A 13,596-nucleotide genomic window follows, 5' to 3' on the forward strand; every position below is an offset into this window, starting at 1 on the left:
GTCTCCGTGGCCCATTCAACATCTTTTGAAGGCAGGGAAAGGTCCTGGCAGTGGAGAGGATGTGGAATCTGCCTCCAGAACTGGACCTGCTCCATGCCAAAGCTAAATTTAAGCTTCATTTATTTGAAGCTTGAAATATTTCCTTTGACACTTTCTCCTTCCTGCCACAAAACGCTTTTATCTTGTTTAAAATCAAGACCTTGACATAATTCTAGATTTTTTATTTTTTTTCTGAATAAGGCCTTGCCAAAGCTCAGCTCTTGGCCTCCTCTGTTTTATGTGCAAACATCTTATCCCAAGGGTTTTCCAGCAGGAGGAGATGGATGTTTGTCCCTTTGGGGCTTCGTTGCTGAGGTGCTTTGAGGCAGTTTCTGAATGACTGTGGAGGTTTCTGCAAGAGAAAAAAACATTTTACTAAAATCTACAAAAACCTAACCCAAACTCCCCTTGAGGGAAAAGGCCACGTCTTAAAATAATACTTTTTTTTTTCCCCCTGAAGACTAAATTGGAGAAGTATTTGAATATGTCAAAGCAATCTGCTTTTAACAGACCTGCTTTCTTGTAAATCACGTGGTGAGGCCCAAAATACACTCAAATCTTGGGCTTGGTGTCAGGTCTAGCACAGGTTTGGGGTCACACTCAGTCCTGTGGTTTCACAACCACGGGAAACTCTTTCACAAGAGTTTCAGCACTTCCTGAACCCTCCCAAAGAGAAAAGAAACCGTTGCCAGCACACCTGGAAAAAAAGCAAAGGTTGTATTTTCTCCTCCTGATATTTCTCTGAAAACACACTTGAAATTTCTGGCTGGTTTGAGAAGTTGGTGATTTGTACACGAACCACTCGATTCCACCAGAATTTCCCATCTCCATGGAAACCAACTTTTCTGGGAAGGAGCTTGGGGTGATGCAAACATTAAATCTGCTCCTGCAGCTCAGGGACGGGTGTGTGGCCACCAGAACGACTCCAGATCCACCCTCAGTGCTCCTGGATCCAGCTCCCCCTGAGCTGAGACTTGGATTTGGGAATTCTTCTGGTGCCTGATGATTTCCAGCTCTGTGGAATTCTCCTGGGAAGCTCTCAGGTCAGAGTGGGATCCTGAGGATGTTTTTGCCTCTCCAGTTAGCCCAGAGAAATCCTCCCTGCAGTTCCCTCCCTGCAGGATCCATTTCAGGAGTTTGCTCATTGTTAGTTCCTTCTAATTAGGTGTTAATTGCCCCTCTTGGATCCCTGTGTGGCTTTTCCTGAAATTTAAGGAAATTTTGTGCTTGTGGAAGTGACTCTGTCACTGTGGTCACCCACAGGGACGTCCCTTCAGCTTTATTGATCCCAGCTTCATTCCAGCTGCCTTCCATCAAATCCAATCCCCTTTAAAATTCCCGTGCCAGCTTCTTCTCCCCTTGCCTGGTGCATCTCCCTGCCGGGATCCTGGAGCTCTTGTTTGAAGGGATTGTGATCTGTTTATGGGATGGAGGGAGGGAATTCCTGGTGCCACCGCTGCAGTTCAGTATTGGCCCATCCCGTGGAAGCTGAGCACAGTTCTGGACAAGTCTGTTCCAATCTGTTTTCTCTAATTAAAAAAAAAAAAACCAAAAAAAACCCAAAAAAACCAACAAAAAAAAACACCCCAGGATTATGGAATCATTTTAGTTGGAAAAGTCCTCTGAGCTCATCAAGTCCAACCATTCCCCGCACTGGAAGGCCACCCACGTCCCCAAGTGCCACATCCACAGGGGTCTAAATCCCTCCAGGAATGGGGACTCCAACCCTGCCCTGCCCTGGGCATTTCCAGTGCCTGACCACCCTTTCCATGAAGGACTTTTCCCAAAAAATCCCCCTAGACCCTCCCCTGGCCCAGCCTGAGGCCGTTCCCTCTCCTCCTGTCCCTGTTCCCTGGAGCACAGCCCGACCCCCCGGCTGTCCCTGTGTGGGAAATGGATTTATGAAGAATTTTGTGAAGAATTCACATTTTTTCTTTGTGAAGAATTTGTAAAATTTGTTAGGAAGTTTATATACTTTTGTATATTTCTATATAAATATTGAGATGAGGTGTGTTGATTTAGGAATGCTATAGAATAGAGATTTTATTGTTGAGAGAAAGATTGAATTAGAAAGAAGTTTTAAAATAGGGTTTTGTAAAAAGATTAGATATTACAGAGAATTATAATGTGTTTTATTAAGATTGATAATAGAATAAAATCTTGTAAAACACTTCTCAATTACCCCATCTCTATAAAATCTAAGAAAACCAACATCCCCTTTTGTCAGGGACTTGTGCAGAGGCACAAGGTCCCCCCGAGCCTCCTTGGCTCCAGGCTCAGCCCCTTCCCAGCTCCCTCAGCTTCTCCAAACCCTTCCCAGCTCCTTTCTCTTCCATGGATAAAAGATCCAATATTTACCTGCCTTTTTTCCCAAGCTGAAACTTTTTAAGGGAGCAGCAGAGGGGTGGGGAGAGCAGTAAGTGGATTTATTTCTGTAGGAGAAGGGCAGTGCTGCTGCATCCAGCATGGAATGGGATGCACCTTTTTTTTCCTGCTTCTGGGGAAGGAAAACCAGGTTTGGAGGCTGCAGTGGGGGGAAAATGCTGACTTGGTTTGTGCTGGCTTCAGAGCAGCCAACTCGGCTGCAGAGTGTCTCCAGGGAAAAGCTGACTTTTCCTTCTACCTTTTCTTTATTCCTCCAGTTTCTTGGCACAAAGCTGGGTGGAAATCAGCCAGATGTAAATCACCAGGAGCTCCAAAGCAAGCAGGGCAGGCTGGAGGCTTTGCTGGAACAGCATTTCCTTCTCCTCAAATCCCTGTTTTCATCCAGAAGGTGCCTTTTGCTTCCCAGGAAAGTTGATGGGGTCAGTGATGACCAAGGGGTTTGTCTGGGGGAAATTTGCCATCCTCATGTAAAACTGGGAGGGATGCCTGTAGAATAATTGAAGAATTCTTTTTTCTTGTGTGTGTGATTTGTGTGATTTCTTCCCTCAGGCAGGTAAAACCTGGTGGAGAAGTGGCCAGTAAGGGTTTTGGGGGTTTTTTGTTTTTTTTTTTTTTTTTCAAAGCTGCATTTCCAACAAGGAAAGTCTTGTGTGCAGTAAAATGAAAACTCAGCAGGCAGGCACAGGTTGCTGCTCAGTTATTAATTCACAATTCCTGTCCTTGCAGGGCGTTTCTGGCAGCAGACAGAGCTGGGCTTGTCTTACAAGGAGTGAAACCCCTGTGTGCTGAGGTGTCCCTGCTTCACTTGTCACAGGGATCAGGAGAGCCAAGGCAAAGCTGTTTGTCCTCTGAGCTTTCCAGGAGTGCTTTGCTGTCCTTTTTCTGTAGGATTCAAAATGGGTTCGTGGCTTTCAGAGCTGTGGGATTCCTGCAAAAGGCCAATTCAGACTCATGGAAGCCCAGAATGGATTCTGGGATTTTAATATGGGATTGGGAGAGGCCTTAAAGATCATGGGCAGGGACACCTCCCACCATCCCAGGCTGCTCCCGCCCCCCAATCCAACATTTCCTTGGACATCCCAGGGATCCAGGGGCAGCCCCAGCTGCTCTGGCAATCCCAGCCCAGCCAGGAATTCCTCATTCCCAATCTCCCATCCATGGCTGCCCTCTGGCACTGGGAGCCATTCCCTGTGTCCTGTCCCTCCATCCTTGTCCCCAGTCCCTCTGCAGCTCTCCTGGAGCTCCTGGAATGTGCTGGAAGCTCTCCCTGGATCCTTCCCTTCTCCAGGGGAACATTCCCAGCTCTCCAGGCTGCTCCAGAGCAGAGGGGAGCCCTTGGAGGCATCTCCCTGTTCTCCTCTGGTTCAGCTCCAGGTTCTGCTGGTGACTCCAGAGCAGCTCTGCAGGTGGGATCTCATCAGGGCAGAGCAGAAGGAGAATCCAGAGGAAGCAAAGTTGGGATTTGCTCCAGGAATGTGAGGGTAAAACCCCAACAGAGCATCCTTGGCAAATTAACAAACCTGGGCTTGGTGCTAAAAAACCTCTTTGCTTAAAGGGAGAAACTCTGAGGTTGCCCTGTGGCAGTGAGAATTCCTGGCTTGAGGGAAACCCGTGGATTTTAATTTTAGCTTGGAGTTCTCAAGACGTTTGTGACAAATCAGGTGCTAAAAATCCACCTCTTGCTGCTCCAAGAAACCACAGCTTTTTTGTGGCCTCTGTAACCTTTTTGACTCCTAAAAGTCCTTTTTTTTAATTTTTTATGGTGCCCTGCAGGGCTGGAGGAGGGAAGTTAAATGTGAATAATGGGCGGGGAGTTGGGGAAAATAGGGAGAAAGGGAAACCAGGGCTAAATATTCCTGAAAGCATCAAAGCCCCGGTGCTGGCTGTGGTTTCATGTGCCACGTGGGCACCTGGGGATGTTGTACCAGGACAAGGAGGGACTTTGGAGGAGGCAAAGCAGCTTCCAGAGGCTTGGAGGCAGGGAGGGACTGAGCTGAACTTGCCCTTTGCTGCCCACGCACTGGGAGCTCCTAAATCCTGGGGCTCATCTGCCTCTGTAAGAAAATAAACATGAATAACCATCAGCTGCACTAGTGGAGGTAATTGATGTTGCAGAACCGCTGCTTGCAAAGGCTTCAGAAGAATTCACACCTTGACACCTGAAATTTCCATAGTGCTGGTGGTGTAGAGCTCTTCACAGTGGAAAAAAAAAAATCAGCTGGCTGGGTGTTAATCTCATGTTTAAATCACCTTTTATCACAAAATAAGGTGACTTATTAGCTCAAAGGCAGGTTCTCTGCTTAGGTGGCAAAGCTGGATGGTTTATTTTTTATTTTCTAAAATATATTCAGGTGTGCTGTTTGGTTTTCCTTCAAATTCAGGATGATTCCTCTGGTGATGTAATCCACCTGCAAATAAGTGTCTAAATAAGAGAGGACGTGACACAGATCCTTAAAAAATTCTTAATTCCTCGTCATGACCCTCAACCCGTCTCTCACTTCAGTTGTAACCCCCAGATAAATCCACACCTTTATTTTTCCACAGGACATTCCATCGTTCTGCTCCTTTTGGCTCAGAGCTGCTTGTGGCCACTTGAGTTGCTTGCTGAATAATTTTAGCTGGAAAAGTCATTTTCCCAAGCTTGTAACTAAAGTTAATTTTAAAGAAACTTAATGAAAGGATTTTTTTTTTTAATTTTTTTGAGTGAAATGTTTGCCAGGAAAAAGCCACTCAACCCTGTGAACAGACAGACCATCTGTAGGCTGTGATGTTCAGCTGGGATTTGGGGAGATCTGCGTGTGAAGTCAAATCCTAACAAATTTTTTATTGCTGCAGGGGAAATCCAGCCCTGCAGTGGTGGGTGGCCCTGCATGAGGATGAGGAAATGGGAATTTGACCCTGGAACAGGCAAATCCACAGTGGCCACTTTTTCCTGACTGCTGGACAGGTCCTGATGCTCCAGATTTGAAAGGTTTTGTGGGAATTTTGTCCTGATGTAGAAAAACCAAAATGCTTTAAATTGCTTTTTATTCTGAGGAAACAATTTCCATTTCAGTTTCCTCAGTGAGTTCAGCCCTGAAAGCAGAGCCTTGATACCTCAGGGAGCTGGGTGTTCCTGTCCCAGGTCCTGTCACCCTGTCACCCTGTCCCAGGGAGCTGGGTGTTCCTGTCACCCTGTCCCAGGTCCTGTCACCCTGTCACCCTGTCCCAGGGAGCTGGGTGTTCCTGTCACCCTGTCACACGGAGCTGGGGTGTTCCTGTCACCCTGTCCCAGGTCCTGACACCCTGTCCCAGGGATCTGGGCTGTTCCTGTCACCCTGTCCCAGGGAGCTGGGTGTTCCTGTCACCCTGTCCCAGGGAGCTGGGTGTTCCTGTCACCCTGTCCCAGGGACAGGGGTGTTCCTGTCACAGGGACAGGGCTGTTCCTGTCACCCTGTTGTAGGGAGCTGGGGGGTTCCTGTCACCCTGTCCCAGGTCCTGTCACCCTGTCCCAGGGAGCTGGGTGTTCCTGTCACCCTGTCCCAGGTCCTGTCACCCTGTCCCAGGGAGCTGGGTGCTCCTGTCACCCTGTCCCAGGGAGCTGGGTGTTCCTGTCACCCTGTCCCAGGTCCTGTCACCCTGTCCCAGGGAGCTGGGTGTTCCTGTCACCCTGTCCTAGGGACAGGGGTGTTCCTGTCACCCTGTCCCAGGGAACTGGGCTGTTACTGTCACCCTGTCCCAGGGAACTGGGCTGTTACTGTCACACTGTCCCTGTTCCTGTCACCCTGTCCCAGGGAGCTGGGCTGTTCCTGTCACCCTGTCCCAGGGAGCTGGGTGTTCCTGTCACCCTGTCCCAGGTCCTGTCACCCTGTCCCAGGGAGCTGGGCTGTTCCTGTCACCCTGTCACACGGAGCTGGGGTGTTCCTGTCACCCTGTCCCAGGTCCTGTCACCCTGTCCCAGGGAGCTGGGTGTTCCTGTCACCCTGTCGCAGGGATCTGGGGTGTTCCTGTCACCCTGTTCCTGTTCCTGTCACCCTGTCCCAGGGAGCTGGGTGTTCCTGTCACCCTGTCCCAGGGAGCTGGGTGTTCCTGTCGCGCTGTCCCAGGGAGCTGGGCTGTTCCTGTCACCCTGTCCCAGGGAGCTGGGCTGTTCCTGGTGTGCAAACCCTCAGCTCCGTCCTCCTTGTAGCTCCTGGGTTGTTTCAGGCACTGGAAGGGGAGCCTGAAAAATTCCTTTGGCTCTTTCCCAGCAGCCCTTCCAAGCTGTTATTGGAAAACAAGCTTCCATAGCATCATCTCAATATTCCCACTATTTACTGGTGTTAAAATTCTCTTCATAGTTCTGGGTGTAAGATAATTTATCTTCAGGTCCTCAGGACTCCTTATTTCAGTGGCAATAAGAGCTCTGAGATCTGACTTGTATCCAGATTTTTCTATTTTCCCTTGACTTTGCCACTGGGTTTTTTTGGCACCAGCTCCAGTTGGCATCCTGAGGTGATGAGGAGATAAAAGCAGCAAGGCCAAAAGTCTCGGGAGGGATTTGGGTGATGGTTTTTAAACATTTGAGGGTGTGGGATGTGTTACAGGATGGATTTGTAGCTGTGAGCTTGGCTCTGTGTCCTGCTGTGGGGACAAGGGCTCCTTCCAGGGTGAACCCCTGAAATCAGGAATGTTTAAAGTCTTTATCCATTAATTGCTTGGATTTTTGTAAATTTAACTGATGAAGAGTGCACTGAGAGAGAATGTGAGTGCAGGGAGATTAACCTGGACGGGATGGACTAAAAGGTCCAAAAAATAATCTTCCAAAATAGTCTTCCCAAAAAAATGCTGGATGTGTGGTTGGATTCCTGGGGGCTTTCTGCAGGGATACACATCAGTATCCAGTGATACAGCAATCCCAGGAGAAAGGTGTGGAGATCACCTTAATTGTGGGAATCTTGCTCCAAGTTCTTGGATCTCCTTTCCTGGGCTTTCCTGAAGGTGCTCACTTTCTGAAGACGTGGAGAGTTTCTCATTCCTGGGAATTCCTTGGAATTGCTGCAGGATCCATCACCAGAACCTGGATGCAGGAGAGGACATCCCAGTGCCCTCGGCACAGCTGGGTTCCTTCAGGATTGTGGGTCTGGATTGCTCCTGGATCTGAGCCTGCTGATTAATTCCTGGCATGTCTGGGGCAGAATTCATTTGGGGTTTGGCTTTAAGACTTTTGCCTTATGGAAAAAATTCAGCCTGAGCTGAGCTAACAGCTGGCTCAGAGCCTGGATTCACTCCCAGATACATCGCAGGAATGATGTGGAGCTTTCTCTGGGAATGTGGTCTGGACACTGCTCCAAAGGTGTCCAGTCCCTCCTGCTGCTCCCCTGTGCTGCTGGGACGGGTTATGGATGGAGGAGCCTGGAGATCTGCCTCAGATTCCTGGATTTCCCAGAGTCCCAGCTTCTGCAAGAACTCTTTCCTTTCTTGAGGAGTTTTTGGAGGTGGAAAATCTCACAGGGAGGAAATGTTCTCTGTACCAGCTCCATGCAGTTCTCCCAGGAGTGCTCTCAGCTCTTTTGCTGGTGGGATTCCAAGATTCCTCTTTCCTGGGCATCTTGGTGGAGAAGGGAGAGGGCAGATGGTTCATCCCAGCTGTGTTAGTAACTGGAATTCATTTTGAGGAAGGAGGGCTTTCCCAGCTTCATTTCTGCTGATGCACTTCTGGAGATGTCCCCTGTGCTGACGCAAGGGCTTTGCTGCTGAAATCCACTTTATTCTCAGTCTGTCCTCAGCCAAGGAGCCAGGGAATGGTTTGGGTGGGAAGGGACCTTAAAAATTCCAACCCAAACCACGGCAGGGACACCTCCCACCATCCCAGGCTGCTCCAGCCCCATCCAACCTGGCCTGGGACATTCCAGAGATCCAGGGGCAGCCCCAGCTGCTCTGGGAATTTGTGCCAGGGTCTCACTCCCCCTCTCACAGGGAAGATTTTCTGGTATCATGTCAATAAACAATGTAGTCGTTCCCAAACTTTCATCCCAATATTTCTCCCTTTCGTGAACCTCGTTCACGCTCTGATTTTTTGGTAGGAATTTTGCCACGACAAGGACAATATTCCTTTGTGATCCTCTGTGGCTCGTGAATATTTTTTGAATTTGGCAACACCAGGACAATGTGGTCGTTCCCAAACTTTCATCCCAATATTTCTCCCTTCCGTGAACCTCATTCGCTCTCTGATTTTTTTGGTAGGAATTTTAGGTCTTTGCCACAACAAGGACCCGGAATTCCCATTATCCTGGAATTTCTGTTGTTCTAAATTTCCTTATTATCCCAAAATTCCTGTTATCCTGGAATTTCTGTTATCCTGGTTTTTGTCACTGTTATCCCCAAATTCCCATTATCCTGGAATTTCTGTTATCCCAAACTTCCCCCTTGATCCCAAAATTCCCGTTATCATAAAATTCCCATTGTCCTGGAATTTCTCTTATTCTATATTTTCTCATTATCCCAAAATTCCCATTACTCTGGAATTTATGTTATCCCGAATTTCCCCCTTGATCCCAAAATTCCTGTTATCATAAAATTCCCATTGTCCTGGAATTTCTCTTATTCTATATTTTCTCATTATCCCAAAATTCCCATTACTCTGGAATTTCTCTTATTCTATATTTTCTCATTATCCCAAAATTCCCATTACTCTGGAATTTATGTTATCCTGAATTTCCCCCTTGATCCCAAAATTCCCGTTATCATAAAATTCCCATTATCCTGGAATTTTTCTTATTCTATATTTTCTCATTGTCCCAAAATTCCCATTACTCTGGAATTTATGTTATCCCAGTTTTTGTCACTGTTATCCCCAAATTTCATTATCCTGAAGTTTCTGTTATCCCGAATTTCCCCCTTGAACCCAAAATTTCTGTTATCCCAAAATTCCCATTATCCTGGAATTTCTGTTATCCCGAATTCCTGTTATCCTGGAATTACTGTTATCTGAATTTCCCCCTTGATCCCAAAATTCCCATTATCCTGGAATTTATGTTATCCTGAATTTCCCCTTTGATCCCAAAATTCCCATTATCCTGGAATTTCTCTTATTCTGTGTTTCTCATTATCCCAAAATTCCTGTTACTCTGGAATTTCTATTATCCCAGTTTTTGTCACTGTTATCCCAAAATTGCCGTTATCCTGGAATTCCTGTTCTCACACAGCAGATTTCATAGGTTGGAATTGAAAATCGGGGCTCTGAGGTGGGAATTCTTTGTTCCCGGTGCTTTTTGGGAATTCCTGCTGGGTTGGTTGGGAATATTTCAAATATTTCAGTGTGTGCCCAGGTGCCATCAAGGTCTGTGGGATTCCTGCAATCCCGGGCAGAAAAGGAAACCTTGAATGGAAAATCCACGGGGGAAAAAAGGGGAATTTTTAAATTCCCTGTAGCTGGAACATTCCTGCTAAGGCCCTGCTGGGATGTGAAGGATTTTTATATTTTTATGTGAAATATTCCGTGTTCCCTTCCTGTTGCAGAGCCAAAGTTCAGGTGGGAAGAAACCTTTGATTTTTTCCTGCTTCCCTTGTAATTCTTACCCAGACTATAGGATGTTATTCCCAATCCATTAACCCTGATTTACAGCAGAACTCCTCATCAAACTTCACCACTAATTGTTTTAACCGAGCCTGGAATTAAGATTTCCTGCCTTTCCCTTTTTATTCCCTTTTTCCCAAAGCATTTTGATTTTTCCTGTTCTTTTCACCCCATCTCTCACCAGGCTCGGGAGTTTTTTGGTCCTGCAAGTCAAATTAACGTGAGATTGCCACAATTTTGCATGGAAGCTGTGGGAGGGGAAAATGGAATTCATTGGAGCAGTGGATTTATTTCAAATATATCTCAGTGCTCTCCCAAATCTGAGTTTACTCCGTGCAGGAGGGGATGGAAAATGGAAAAATCTGAGGATTCCTGCCAGGATTCCTCAGGTTGGGGAATTGGATTTTGCCAACGTCACTGTGGTCACTTGGATGTGTCAGGATGCTGAAATTCCGTGCAGGGCTCGGGATATTTTGAATATTTGGGTCAACGGGCTTGGAGTGAATTCCTTGGGTGTGAATAAATGGTTTTTTTTTCCTGGATTGGATGTTTTTCCTTGACTTGCTGCACCAGGATCGAGAGCAAACACGAAGTCACAATCTTAGGAGGACTCAACGAATTTGTCGTGAAGTTTTATGGACCACAAGGAAGTAAGTTTGTCACCCTGCCCTTCCAGAAAAAGCTTGGGGAATGAGGAAATGACATTCCAGAGGGGAAGGGATGAGCAAATCCAAGGAGGATGGAGAGAAATCCATCTTCTGGAAGGTGGGGAGCATCCAGCTGTGAGCGTGGTCATGGACAGACCCCATCCCTTGGAGCTCTGCAAAGCTCCCCCAGCACCCCTGAGCTTCCCTAGGCCAAACTTGCATCAGTCATGGGAATTTCCATGGAGTTTGTCCCTAAAATGCCTTTTCCACCTTCATTTTGCACCGTCTCCAAAGGTCAGGAGATTATCCCACAGTGCCTGTTTTTAATCTCCGTGCTGAGGTCTTTCCACGTGGTGTGAAGCAGAGCAGGAAAAAGGTTTTTTCCCGTGGGATCTTTGGAATCTCACCCCCAGTGGAGCTGTGGGTTGTTCCAGAGATGTTTTCCTGCATGCTCTGGTTCTGTTTATCCTCTCCTCAGTGTCTAATTCCTGCTTTTCCTCCCTTGCAGCACCATATGAAGGTGGAGTATGGAAAGTTAGAGTCGACCTTCCTGACAAATACCCCTTCAAATCCCCATCTATAGGTAACAAATACTCATTTTCCTTCAAAATCTTGTGGTTTGGGCCGAAAGTTTGCAGGTGGAGCGATGTACCAGTGTAATACACAGATTTTAAGTCTGCAAAATGTTTTTATGGGATTTCAGATCCCAAGAAGGAGGAATTTTGGGCTTTGGGAGGAGAAGGATTTGGCTGCATATTTGTGTGTTGGTCGATTCAATCTCTATTCCAGTTTTTTTAGTAATAACTTCACTTACTGTGGAGCAGTGGAGCAAAGACCACAGTTCTTGGTATTGGGGTAAACCCAATTTTTGGGTTTTTCTGTCCAAAAGTGGATGGAACTTCTTCCCCTGAAGCCTCCATCCTCTTGGAGCAGGGAATAGATATATGGAAAAACTGAAAAGCAGGGATTTAGCACCAAAAAACTGCTGGCTTGACTGGTCAGGCTTGTTTCACCTTGGAGAGCAGTAGGAAATTCCATTAGGAAATGGTTTTTAGCTTGGATCCATCCTTGGGGATCAGGAAAAACCCCCTCAGATGCCTTCAGGTGCCCATTCCAATTGCTGAAACCCTTCCCAACATCAAAATCCCCCTTTGGAGCTGGCAAGTCTTGGCTGCTTCCTTCAAATAATCCCATAGATTTTATTTGGGAGCTCTGTGGCATGAGGAATCATCTGTTCCAAGTGGGAATTGTGCTTTTTGGGAGAGGGTGCTGCTGTTCATCCTTCCCTTTTTTTTTTTTAATTTTTTTTTGTTTGGTTTGAAATCTTCTGTGAACCCCCAGATGGTGCTTTTCTATCTTTTATATGGTACATTACATGTTCCATGTTTACAGTTTATCCCAATGCCAATTACCTATATTAAATGGTGATTTTCTATCTTTTATATGGTACATTACGTGTTACATGTTTACAGTTTTCCCCAATGCCTATTACCTATATTAAATGGTGATTTTCTATCTTTTATATGGCACATTACGTGTTACATGGTTACAGTTTATCCCAATGCCTATTCCCTATATTAAATGGTGATTTTCTATCTTTTATATGGTACATTACGTGTGACATGGTTACAGTTTATCCCAATGCCTATTTCCTATATTAAATGGTGATTTTCTATCTTTTATATGGTACATTACATGTTACATGGTTACAGTTTATCCCAATGCCTATTACCTATATTAAATGGTGATTTTCTATCTTTTATATGGTACATTACATGTTACAGGTTTACAGTTTTCCCCAATGCCTATTTCCTATATTAAATGATGATTTTCTATCTTTTATATGGTACATTACGTGTTACATGTTTACAGTTTCCCCAATGCCTATTTCCTATATTAAATGGTGATTTTCTATCTTTTATATGGTACATTACGTGTTACATGTTTACAGTTTCCCCAATGCCTATTTCCTATATTAAATGGTGATTTTCTATCTTTTATATGGTACATTACGTGTGACATGGTTACAGTTTATCCCCAATGCCTATTTCCTATATTAAATGGTGATTTTCTATCTTTTATATGGTACATTACGTGTTCCATGTTTACAGTTTATCCCAATGCCTATTACCTATATTAAATGGTGATTTTCTATCTTTTATATGGTACATTACGTGTTACATGTTCACAGTTTTTCCCCAATGCCTATTACCTATATTAAATGGTGATTTTCTATCTTTTATATGGTACATTACGTGTTCCATGTTTACAGTTTATCCCAATGCCTATTACCTATATTAAATGGTGATTTTCTATCTTTTATATGGTACATTACGTGTTACATGTTTACAGTTTTCCCAATGCCTATTACCTATATTAAATGGTGATTTTCTACTCCAAACCAACCTGTGAGTGCCAACGTCACCAAGAACATGGAGGTGAGGAAGGAGAAAGAGGGAGGACAGGGCAGGCCCAAATCCCAAATCCATCTTAAACCTCTGACCCCCATGTACAAAACCAAAACCCCCCTGTACAGCACTCACAAATTCTTCCCTCTACTCTGTGACTACTTCTACTCTAAAATCTAAATTTTGTGACTTCTTGTTCTTCCTGCAAGGTTGGTAAATCATTCCATGGCTCAAACCCAAAATCCCAGCTGTTTGCAGCTGTGCCAGGGTCTCAAATGCTTCTTTTTCCCAAAAAAAACTGCTTCTTGCTGAAAAATGCCTTTTTTCCTTCCCAAAATCTTCCTCTTGCTGAAAAATGCCTTTTTTTCCTTTCTAAAATCTTCTTCTTGCTGAAACCTCCTTTTTTTTTCTTCCCAAAGTTTTCCTCTTGCTGAAAAATGCCTTTTTATCTTCCCAAAATCTTACTCTTGCTGGAAAATGCCTTTTTTTCCTTCCCAAAATGAAAATCCCCCTTTTTTCTCCTCAAGCTCTTGCTAAAACCTTTTTTTTCTTCCCAAAAAACTGCTTATTGCTGAAAAAT

At 45.3% G+C, this 13,596-nt stretch overlaps 1 protein-coding gene across 2 annotated transcripts in view; it reads left to right on the forward strand.

The window, feature by feature from the left end:
* Positions 1-13,596, forward strand: part of UBE2H (ubiquitin conjugating enzyme E2 H) — a 46,381-nt gene that overhangs the window by 18,118 nt on the left and 14,667 nt on the right. For both annotated transcript variants that reach the window (XR_014952086.1, XM_077783723.2), the window contains exons 2-3: positions 10,535-10,611; positions 11,117-11,191. Coding sequence is in view for 1 of the 2 variants with exons in the window: in XM_077783723.2 (XP_077639849.1) it covers positions 10,535-10,611; positions 11,117-11,191 (152 nt within the window). In the remaining variant the exon portion in view is untranslated. The remainder of the gene's footprint in view (positions 1-10,534; positions 10,612-11,116; positions 11,192-13,596) is intronic.

This window comes from Lonchura striata, chromosome 1A (assembly GCF_050655825.1).
Source record: "Lonchura striata isolate lonStrDom1 chromosome 1A, ASM5065582v1, whole genome shotgun sequence".
In the NCBI taxonomy this organism is placed as follows: Eukaryota; Metazoa; Chordata; class Aves; order Passeriformes; family Estrildidae; genus Lonchura; species Lonchura striata.